The following is an 11431-nucleotide window of genomic DNA, read 5'->3' on the forward strand; positions in this document are numbered from 1 at the left end:
CTCCCCTCCGCTGTCCTCCCGGTGGCGCGTACACCCTCCTTCCTCCATTGATTGCAGTACCTCCTCCCCTCCGCTGTCCTCCCGGTGGCGCTGTACGCCCTCCTTCCCCACTGATTGCAGTACCTCCTCCCCTCCGCTGTCCTCCCGGTGGCGCTGTACGCGCTCCCTCCCCATTGGTTGCAGTACCTCCTCCCCTCCGCTGCCCTCCCGTTGGCGCTGTACTCCCTCCTTCCCCATTGATTGCAGTACCTCCTCCCCTCCGCTGTCCTCCCGGTGGCGCTGTACTCCCTCCTTCCCCATTGATTGCAGTACCTCCTCCCCTCCGCTGTCCTCCCGGTGGCGCTGTACACCCTCCCTCCCCATTGATTGCAGTACCTCCTCCCCTCCGCTGTCCTCCCGGTGGCGCTGTACTCCCTCCTTCCCCATTGATTGCAGTACCTCCTCCCCTCCGCTGTCCTCCCGGTGGCGCTGTACACCCTCCCTCCCCATTGATTGCAGTACCTCCTCCCCTCCGCTGTCCTCCCGGTGGCGCTGTACTCCCTCCTTCCCCATTGATTGCAGTACCTCCTCCCCTCCGCTGTCCTCCCGGTGGCGCTGTACTCCCTCCTTCCCCATTGATTGCAGTACCTCCTCCCCTCCGCTGTCCTCCCGGTGGCGCTGTACTCCCTCCTTCCCCATTGGTTGCAGTACCTCCTCCCCTCCGCTGTCCTCCCTGTGGCGCTGTACGCCCTCCTTCCCCATTGGTTGCAGTACCTCCTCCCCTCCACTGCCCTCCCAGTGGCGCTGTACACCCTCCCTCCCCATTGATTGCAGTACCTCCTCCCCTCCGCTGTCCTCCCGGTGGCGCTGTACTCCCACCTTCCCCATTGATTGCAGTACCTCCTCCCCTCCGCTGTCTTCCCGGTGGCGCTGTACGCTCTCCCTCCCCACTGACGGCAGTACCTCCTCCCCTCCGCTGTCCTCCCGGTGGCGCTGTACGCTCTCCCTCCCCACTGATGGCAGTACCTCCTCCCCTCCGCTGTCCTCCCGGTGGCGCTGCTCCACTTCCGGTCACGTGTTTCCGGTGTCATGGCGCAGGCGGTCAATGTCTCTGAGCTCCCCCTGCAGCAGCTGGAGACGCTCAGGAGCCAATTGGAGCAGGTCCGGGGTCAGGGGTCAGGGGTCACCCCTGGGGCGTTTTGGGGTCCCCTGCAGGGGTCAGGGGTCATTAGAAAGGACTCTAGGGCCATCCTGGGGGGTCAGGGGTCATTCCTGATTGGTTTAAGGGTCCCCCAGGGGTCAGGGGTCACGCCCTATGACCTTAGGGTCATTCCAGGGGTCGGGCCTGTTCCTTGTGGCCTGTCAGGGTCACCCTGGGGGTCAGGGGTCAATCCTGCGGGTGTTTGGGGGCTCCCCTGGAGGGGTCATGGGTCAGGGGTCAATCCTAGCGGGTGGTCGTGTTACCATGGGGTCAGGGGTCATTCCCGGGGACTTTTGGGGCCATTCCCGGGTGTGGGGGGGTCAGGGGTCATTTCTGGTGGTTTAATGTACACCATGAGGGGGTCAGGGGTCATTCCCTTTGACCTTAGGGTCATTCTGGAGACAGCGGCCGTTCCCGGCCGTTTTAGGATCCCCCCGTGAGGGGTCAGGGGTCACTGCCCATGACCTGAGGGTCATTCCAGGGGTCGGGCCTGTTCCTTGTGGTTTTAGGGTCACCCTGGGGGGGGGGGGGTCAGGGGTCAAACCTTGGGACTTTTGGGGTCACCCTGTGGGGTCCGGGTTCGTTCCTGTTGTTTGTCGGGTGACCCCGGGCGTCAGGGGTCGTTCTCAGAGACTCTTAGCGCCGCCTTGGAGGTCAGAGGTCACTCTCAGGGGCTTTGGGGCGGGGCTGAGGGTCAAACCCTGGGATTCGGGGACCATTCCCGGGGGAAGGGGTCAGGGTCCGTCCCCGAGGGGGAGCAGAGGGGGAGGGGGGTAGTCGGTGTCTGCTCCGGGCTCACAGTCTTCACTCTGTGTCATTTGTGTCCCTCCCCCCCCTCTCTCTCCCCCCCCTCCCCCCCCCCTCTCTCTCCCCCCCCCCTCTCTCTCCCCCCCCCTCTCTCCCCCCCCCCTCTCTCCCCCCCCCCCTCTCTCCCCCCCCCCTCTCTCCCCCCCCCTCTCTCTCCCCCCTCGCGCTCTCTCTCTCTCTCTGTCTCACCCCCCCCCCCAACGCTGTGTGTCTCTCTCTCTCTCTCCCCCGACAGGAGACGGAGTTTTTAACCACCTCCATCCAGCAGCTGAAACTCGTTCAGTCCAAGTATGTCGAGTCCAAGGAGTGTGTGAACAAACTGAGCAAAGACAACGCGGGTGAGTCTGGGTCGGTCAGACGGTGAGTGTGGGGGTGGGGCTGGATGGTGTGGTCATCCCTCAGTGGGACAGCGAATCTGAACCCCGGGTTAATTCCGCGGGGGCTGGGAGCGCGGGGAGGAACAGGAGGTCCCGTGTCTGTTCGGGGGAAAGAGGGGGTCACGAGGGATAAAAGACCTCCTCTACATTGGGGGAGACTGGGCGCCTCCTAGCAGAGCGCTTCAGGGAACATCTCCGGGACACCCGCACCAATCAACCACACCGCCCCGTGGCCCAACATTTCAACTCCCCCTCCCACTCTGCCGAGGACATGGAGGTCCTGGGCCTCCTTCACCGCCGCTCCCTCACCACCAGACGCCTGGAGGGAGAACGCCTCATCTTCCTCCTGGTAACACGTCAACCCCAGGGGCATCAATGTGGACTTCAGCAGCTTCCTCATTTCCCCTTCCCCCACCAGATCCAACCCTCGTGCTCAGCACCGCCCCCCCCCCTTAGACTAAATCCTCTCTGTCCATCTCCCCTCCCACCAGTCTGCTCCACCCTCTTCTGGGATCTGTCACCATCGCCCCCCCTCACCTTCATCTACCCTATCTCCAGCCCCACACCCCTCCCGTTTATCTCCCTCAGCCCCCTTCGGGAGCCCGTCATTCCGGACGCTGCCTGACCGGCTGCGCTTTTCCAGCATCACCCTCTCGACCCTGAGCCTCAGCGTCTGGGGCTTGACTCAAGCTGATGGAGGCCACAATACAGAGGGAAACGTAGACACAGAGGGGGGCGCACGGCACGGAAACAGGCCCTTCGGCCCGTCCCCGTCCGTGCTGGCCCTGATATCCCTAACCTAACCCAGTCCCCATCCCCCCAGCACTCGGCCCCATCTCCCTCTAAACCCTTCCTGTTCCTGTCCCCCCACCCACCTTTTAAATGCTGTCATTGTACCAGCCCCCACCCACTTCCTCTGGCAGCTCCTCCCACACACGCACCACCCTCTGGGGGGAAAGAGTTACCCCTCGGGTCCCTTCCCCCCTCTCACCTTAAACCTAACCCCCCTCTATGGATTCCCCCCACTCCAGGGGAAGGACCGAAGGGGCTCAGGGACAGAATCCTTTGAAGTTTGCATCTCAGGTGGTCAGAGGGGGTGGGAGGGGGTGAAGACAGCGTGAGTTGGGGGCATCACGACAGGTTTGAACAGGACGTTGATGCAGCACCAGTTCCCAGCTTGCTCTGCCTGTTCCTCACTCCTGGGGGGACTGACCCGATCTCTGCCCCCTCGTGATCGTATGCACCTCAGCCTCCGACCCTGTCGGGAAAAAAGATTTTCCCAGCCGACTCGCGATCGTTCAATCTCCGGGCTGGCTGCCGGTGAAATCTGCCGTTCCCAGGAACAGCCCGGTGGGTCTTCTCTGACCCATCTTCAGCTTAAGGCCATCACTGCCTCTCACAGGGAGACCAGACCTGCACACACTACACCAGCAAGGCCCTGGACAATCTCCAGAGAACTCCTACAGTCTGGAAACTGGCCCTTCGGCCCAACAACTCCGCACTGACTCTCCAAAGACAAACACCTAGACCCATTTTCCCCAACCGATTACTCTACATTGACTCCGGACTAAACCAGACACCTGAACCTGTACAGCCCCGGGCACTACGGGACAATTTAGCACAGCCAATCCCACCCTAACCTGTACATCCCTGGGCACTACGGGGACAATTTAGCACGGCCAATCCCACCCTAACCTGTACATCCCTGGGCACTACAGGACAATTTAGCACAGCCAATCCCACCCTAACCTGCACATCCCTGGGCACTACGGGGAGAATTTAGCACGGCCAATCCCACCCTAACCTGTACGTCCCTGGGCAATACGGGACAATTTAGCACGGCCAATCCCACCCTAACCTGCACATCCCTGGGCACTACGGGGACAATTTAGCACGGCCAATCCCACCCTAACCTGCACAACCCTGGGCACTACGGGGACAATTTAGCACGGCCAATCCCACCCTAACCTGCACATCCCTGGGCACTACGGGACAATTTAGCACGGCCAATCCCACCCTAACCTGTACATCCCTGGGCACTACGGGACAATTTAGCACGGCCAATCCCACCCTAACCTGCACATCCCTGGGCAATACGGGGGGTCTCTCCTTCTCTCCCACACACACTCACACTCTCTCTCACTCTCTTCTCACCCACACACTCGCTCTCTGTTTCAGGAAAGGATGTTTTGGTTCCCCTGACAAGTTCTGTATCCTTTATTCCTGGAGATCATGGGCTGGCGTGGTTGGTCACCGCGTTAAATCACGGTGTAGGGGGATCACTGCGGTAAATCACGGTGTAGGGGATCACCGCGGTAAATCACGGTGTAGGGGGTCACCGCGGTAATTCACGGTATAGGGGTTCACCGCGGTAAATCACGGTGTAGGTGGTCACCGCGGTAAATCAGGGTGTAGGGGGATCACCGCGGTAAATCACGGTGTAGGGGGTCACCGCGGTAAATCACGGTGCAGGGGGTCACCGCGGTAAATCACGGTGCAGGGGGTCACCGTGGTAAATCACGGTGCAGGGGGTCACCGCGGTAAATCACGGTGCAGGGGGTCACCGCGGTAAATCACGGTGCAGGGGGTCACCGCGGTAAATCACGGTGTAGGGGATCACTGCGATAAATCACGGTGTAGGGGGTCACCGCGGTAAATCACAGTGCAGGGGATCACCGCGGTAAATCACGGTGTAGGTGGCCCCGCGGTAATTCACGGTATAGGTGGTCACCGTGGTAAATCACGGTGTAGGGGATCACCGCGGTAAATCACGGTGTAGGGGATCACCGCGGTAAATCACGGTGTAAGGGGTCACCGCGGTAATTCACGGTATAGGGGTTCACCGCGATAAATCACTGTGTAGCGGATCACCGTGGTAAATCACGGTGTAGGGGATCACCGTGGTAAATCACGGTGTAGGGGATCACCGCGGTAAATCACGGTGTAGGGGATCACCCCGGTAAATCACGGTGTAGCGGATCACCGCGGTAAATCACGGTGTAGGGGGTCACAGCGTTAAATCACGGTGTAGGGGATCATCGCGGTAAATCACGGTGTAGGGGATCACCGCGGTAAATCACGGTGTAGCGGATCACCGCGGTAAATCACGGTGTAGGGGATCACCGTGGTAAATCACGGTGTAGGGGATCACCGTGGTAAATCACGGTGTAGCGGATCACCGTGGTAAATCACGGTGTAGCGGATCACCGTGGTAAATCACGGTGTAGCGGATCACCGTGGTAAATCACGGTGTAGCGGATCACCGTGGTAAATCACGGTGTAGCGTATCACCGCGGTAAATCACGGTGTAGCGGATCACCGCGGTAAATCACGGTGTAGGGGTCACCGCGGTAAATCACGGTGTAGCGGATCACCGCGGTAAATCACGGTGTAGCGGATCACCGCGGTAAATCACGGTGTAGGGGATCACCGCGGTAAATCACGGTGTAGCGGACCACCGCGGTAAATCACGGTGTAGGGGATCACCGCGGTAAATCACGGTGTAGGGGTCACCGCGGTAAATCACGGTGTAGGGGATCACCGCGGTAAATCACGGTGTAGCGGATCACCGTGGTAAATCACGGTGTAGGGGATCACCGTGGTAAATCACGGTGTAGGGGATCACCGCGGTAAATCACGGTGTAGGGGATCACCGCGGTAAATCACGGTGCAGGGGATCACCGCGGTAAATCACGGTGCAGGGGTTCACCGCGGTGAATCACGGTGTAGCAGATCACCGTGGTAAATCACGGTGTAGCGGATCACCGTGGTAAATCACGGTGTAGCAGATCACCGTGGTAAATCACGGTGTAGGGGATCACCGTGGTAAATCACGGTGTAGCAGATCACCGCGGTAAATCACGGTGTAGGGGATCACCGCGGTAAATCACGGTGCAGGGGATCACCGCGGTAAATCACGGTGCAGGGGATCACCGCGGTAAATCACGGTACAGGGGGTCACCGCGGTAAATCACGGTGCAGGGGGTCACCGCGGTAAATCACGGAGCAGGTGGTCACCGCGGTAAATCACGGAGCAGGGGGTCACCGCGGTAAATCACGGTGTATGATTTTCTTGACCACTGCGTCTGCCCAGATGTACGTACCAGGGAAACTAGAGGACGTTCAACATGTCCTCGTGGATGTCGGGACTGGGTACTACGTGGAAAAGGTTAGGGGAGGGTCAGTGCTGAGGGAGTGGGTGCTGTGGGAGGGTCAGTGCTGAGGGAGTGGGGGCTGTGGGAGGGTCAGTGCTGAGGGAGCGGGTGCTGTGGGAGGGTCAGTGCTGAGGGAGTGGGTGCTGAGGGAGGGTCAGTGCTGAGGGAGCGGGCGCTGTGGGAGGGTCTGTGCTGAGGGAGCGGGTGCTGAGGGAGGGTCAGTGCTGAGGGAGTGGGTGCTGTGGGAGGGTCAGTGCTGAGGGAGTGGGTGCTGTGGGAGGGTCAGTGCTGAGGGAGTGGGGGCTGTGGGAGGGTCAGTGCTGAGGGAGCGGGTGCTGTGGGAGGGTCAGTGCTGAGGGAGTGGGTGCTGAGGGAGGGTCAGCGCTGTGGGAGGGTCAGTGCTGAGGGAGCGGGTGCTGAGGGAGGGTCAGTGCTGAGGGAGCGGGTGCTGTGGGAGGGTCAGTGCTGAGGGTGCGGGTGCTGTGGGAGGGTCAGTGCTGAGGGAGCGGGTGCTGTGGGAGGGTCAGTGCTGAGGGTGCGGGTGCTGTGGGAGGGTCAGTGCTGTGGGAGGGTCAGTGCTGTGGGAGGGTCAGTGCTGAGGGAGCGGGTGCTGTGGGAGGGTCAGTGCTGAGGGAGTGGGTGCTGTGGGAGGGTCAGTGCTGAGGGAGTGGGTGCTGTGGGAGGGTCAGTGCTGAGGGAGGGGGGGCTGTGGGAGGGTCAGTGCTGAGGGAGTGGGTGCTGAGGGAGGGTCAGTGCTGAGGGAGCGGGTGCTGTGGGAGGGTCGGTGTTATTTGAGCCTACTCCCTGAGCTGATCTCAGTCCGTCCCTGTCTCTCTCTCTCTCTCTCTCCCCCCACCCCCAGGATGTCGGTGAAGCCCGGGATTTCTTCACGCGGAAAGTGGAATTCCTGACTAAACAGATAGAGAAGGTGCAGCCCGCCCTCCAGGAGAAATACACCATGAAGCAGGGTGAGGGGCCGAGGGGGAGCACAGGGAGTCGGGGTGGGCACAGGAGGCGAGTAACAGGGGAGAGGAGGAGAGGGCGATAGGGGAAAGGGGAGCTGTGTGTGTCTCTGTGTCCATGTGTGTGTGTGTGTCTCTGTCTGTCTGTGTGTGTGTTTGTGTCCGTCTGCCCGTATGTCTCACTGTGTGTGTGTGTCTCTGCGTGTCTGTGTTTGTGTGTCTCTGCGTGTCTGTGTTTCCGTGTATGTGTCTCTATTTCCATATTACTGTCTTTATCTGTTCTGTGTATGTCCATGTGTGTGTGTGTCCGTGTGTGTATGTATGTCTCTGTGTTGAAAGTATGTTGCTGGAAAAGCGCAGCAGGTCAGGCAGCGTCCAAGGAGCAGGAGAGTCGACGTTTCGGGCATGACCCTTCTTCAGGAATCATTCCTGAAAACATTCCTGATGAAGGGCTCATGCCCGAAACGTCGACTCTCCTGCTCCTTGGATGCTGCCTGACCTGCTGCGCTTTTCCAGCAACACATTTTCAGCTCTGATCTCCAGCATTTGCAGACCTCACTTCCTCTGTCTCTGTGTGCCTGTGTGTGTGTGTGTCTCTGTGAGTCTCTGTCTCTGTGTGTGTATGTGTCTCTGTCTCTCTCTCTCGCAGTCCACATGTCAGTGTGTGTGTCTGTGTGTCCGTGTGTCCCTGTTTGTGTGTGTCTCTGTCTGTGTCTGTGTCTCTGTGAGTGTCTGTGTGTGTCTCTGTCTCTCTGTTTGTCTCTATCTCTGTGTGTCCGTGTGTGTGTCTCTATCTGTGTATGTCCATGTGTCAGTGTGTATGTGTCTGTGTGCCCAGGTGTGCATCTCTTTGTGTGTGTGTCTGTCTCTGTGTGTCACCGTGTCTATGTCTGTGTGTGTGTGTGTCTCTGTGTCTGTGTGTGCATGCCTGTGTGACACTCTGTCTGTCTGTGTGTGCCTGTGTATCTGTCCGTGTCTGTCTGTCCGTGTGTGCCTGTGTCTGTGTCTTTGTGTGTGTGTGTCTCTGTCCGTGTCTATCTATGCCTGTGCGTGTGTGCGTGCCCATGTCTCCGTGTGTCCGTGTCTGTGTGCGTGTCCGTGTCCGGGCGTGCACGTGTCCGTGTCTGTGTGCGCGTGCATGTGTGCCTCTGTCTGTGAGGGAGAGGGTGATTTGGGGATGACCCCCCGGGGTGTGTGAGGGGGGGGGTGATGTGGGTGTGTGTGAGGGGGTGGGTGAGGGGGGTGGGTGGTTTGGGGGTGAGTGAGGGGGTGGGGATGACCCCCCGGGGTGTGTGAGGGGGTGTGTGTGTGAGGGGGTGTGTGAGGGGGGGGTGATGTGGGTGTGTGTGAGGGGGGGGGTGATGTGGAGGTGTGTGAGGGGGGGGTGATGTGGGGGTGAGTGAGGGGGCGGGTGATGTGGGTGTGGGTGAAGGGGGTGGGTGGTTTGGGGGTGAGTGAGGGGGTGGGGGTGACCCCCCCGGGGTGTGTGAGGGGGCGGGTGATGTGGGGGTGTGTGAGGGGGCGGGTGATGTGGGGGTGTGTGAGGGGGTGTGTGTGAGGGGGCGGGTGATGTGGGGTTGTGTGAGAGGGGTGGGTGTGGGGGTGTGTGAGGGGGTGGGTGATGTGTGTGAGGGGTGTGTGTGAGGGGGCGGGTGATGTGGGGGTGTGTGAGGGGGGGTGTGTGAGGGGGCGGGTGATGTGGGGGTGTGTGTGGGGGTGTGTGTGAGGGGGCGGGTGATGTGGGGGTGTGTGAGGGGGTGTGTGTGAGGGGGCGGGTGATGAGGGGGTGTGTGTGAGGGGGCGGGTGATGTGGGGGTGTGTGAGGGGGCGGGTGATGTGGGGGTGTGTGAGGGGGTGTGTGTGAGGGGGCGGGTGATGTGGGGGTGTGTGAGGGGGGGTGTGTGAGGGGGTGGGTGATTGAATCTGGTTTGTCCCCTCCCCCAGCGGTTATCGAAATGCTGAACCAGAGAATCCAGCACATGGCAGCGCTGAACACCTCGCAGACCGGAACCTCCAAGGCCTGAGTGACGCTCCGTACCACCCTGCCCTGTGACCTCCCTGTCAGACACAGTAATCCCAGCCTGTGGGTCAGCACTAACCGGATCACCGCTCTTTATAACCTCGCCACACACCCAGCACCTGTAACCTGGTTACCGGGAGTGTGTCATAGCGTGTAACCTGGTTACCGGGAGTGTGTAACTGTGTCTAACGTGGTTAGAGTGAGTGTGTAACAGTATGTAACCTGGTTACCGTGAGCGTGTAAGTGTGTATCCTGGTTAGAGTGAGTGTGTAACAGTGTTTAACCTGGTTACCGTGAGTGTGTAACCTGGTTAGAGTGTGTAACAGTGTGTAACCTGGTTAGAGTGAGTGTGTAACAGTGTCTAACCTGGTTACTGTGAGTGTGTAACCTGGTTACCGTGAGTGTGTAACGGTGTAACCTGGTTACCGTGTGTGTGTAACAGTGTGTAACCTGGTTACTGTGAGTGTGTAACCTGGTTACCGTGAGTGTAACGGTGTAACCTGGTTACCGTGTGTGTGTAACAGTGTGTAACCTGGTTACTGTGAGTGTGTAACCTGGTTACCGTGTGTGTGTAACAGTGTGTAACCTGGTTACCGTGAGTGTGTAACCTGGTTAGAGTGAGTGTGTAACAGTGTGTAACCTGGTTACTGTGAGTGTGTAACCTGGTTACCATGAGTGTGTAACAGTGTCTAACCTGGTTACTGTGAGTGTGTAACGGTGTAACCTGGTTACTGTGAGTGTGTAACAGTGTGTAACCTGGTTACTGTGAGTGTGTGTAACCTGGTTACCGTGTGTGTGTGTAACAGGCTATAACATTGCGGTGTGTACCTCGGTTTACTGGGAGGAATGTTCCCACGTTTGAAGCTGTCACAGGGTGAGTGTAACCTTGCAGCCGGTGAGCGGAGTGTTTACCGCCTTGTTGTGTATTTCCCTGAGACCCTCTACATTATAATTACCCTCCACATTCACTCGGCTTTTGTCAAATCTGTGACGTTTTCAAACTAGTCAACCCTGGAACAGTTCTCTCACACTCTCTCTCTCTCTCTCACTCTCACTCGCTGTCTCTCACACTCTCTCTCTCTCACTCGCTGTCTCTCACACTCTCTCTCACTCGCTGTCTCTCACACTCTCTCTCTCTCACTCTCACTCGCTGTCTCTCACACTCTCTCTCTCTCACTCTCACTCGCTGTCTCTCACATTCTCTCTCACTCGCTGTCTCTCACACTCTCTCTCACTCTCACTCGCTGTCTCTCACACTCTCTCTCTCTCACTCTCACTCGCTGTCTCTCACACTCTCACTCGCTGTCTCTCACACTTTCTCTCTCACTAGCTGTCTCTCACATTCTCTCTCTCTGTCTCTCACATTCTCTCTCTCTCTCGCTGTCTCTCACATTCTCGCTCTCTCTCGCTCTCTCTGTTTCTCTCTCACTGTCTCTCACACACTATCTCTCTTGCTCGCTCTCATATTCTCTCTCTCTTTCTCGCTGTCTCTCACATTCTCTCTCTCTCGCTGTGTCTCACTCTCTCTCTCACTGTCTCTCTCTCTCACTCTCTCTCTGTCTCTCTCTCTCTCTTGCTGTCTCTCTCACAGTCTCGCTGTCTCCCTGTCTCTCTCTCTTGCTGTCTCCCACACTCACTCTCTCGTCTCTCTCTCTCGTCTCTCTCTCTCTCTGTCTCTCACACTATCACTCTCTCGCTGTTTCTCACTCTCTCGCTGTCTCTCTCTCTCTGTGTCTCTCACACTCTCTCTCACACTATCTCTCTCTCTCTCTCTGATGCATGTCCCTCTTCCCTCTGGGTGACACCCCACAACACCCCAGCTCCTGTCTAACCCCTCGGTCTGCCTCTGTAACATACGTGAGAACTTTATTTTTCAGTTCCTGGCTCTGGGTCACCCACAAAGACAGACAATTAAAACCCCACCCACACCC

General features: G+C 58.6%; 1 protein-coding gene across 1 annotated transcript; it reads left to right on the plus strand.

Moving 5' to 3' along the window:
* The first annotated feature begins 1039 nt into the window (after nucleotides 1-1039).
* Nucleotides 1040-10468, plus strand: pfdn5 (prefoldin 5). The gene is made up of 6 exons (XM_060822373.1): nucleotides 1040-1140; nucleotides 2223-2325; nucleotides 4543-4574; nucleotides 6458-6532; nucleotides 7381-7486; nucleotides 9425-10468. The coding sequence occupies exons 1-6, from the start codon at nucleotides 1069-1071 to the stop codon at nucleotides 9502-9504; spliced, it is 468 nt and encodes a 155-aa protein (XP_060678356.1). The 5' UTR covers nucleotides 1040-1068; the 3' UTR covers nucleotides 9505-10468.
* Nucleotides 10469-11431: the final 963 nt, after the last annotated feature.

Source organism: Hemiscyllium ocellatum (genome assembly GCF_020745735.1).
Source record: "Hemiscyllium ocellatum isolate sHemOce1 chromosome Y unlocalized genomic scaffold, sHemOce1.pat.X.cur. SUPER_Y_unloc_1, whole genome shotgun sequence".
NCBI lineage: Eukaryota > Metazoa > Chordata > Chondrichthyes > Orectolobiformes > Hemiscylliidae > Hemiscyllium > Hemiscyllium ocellatum.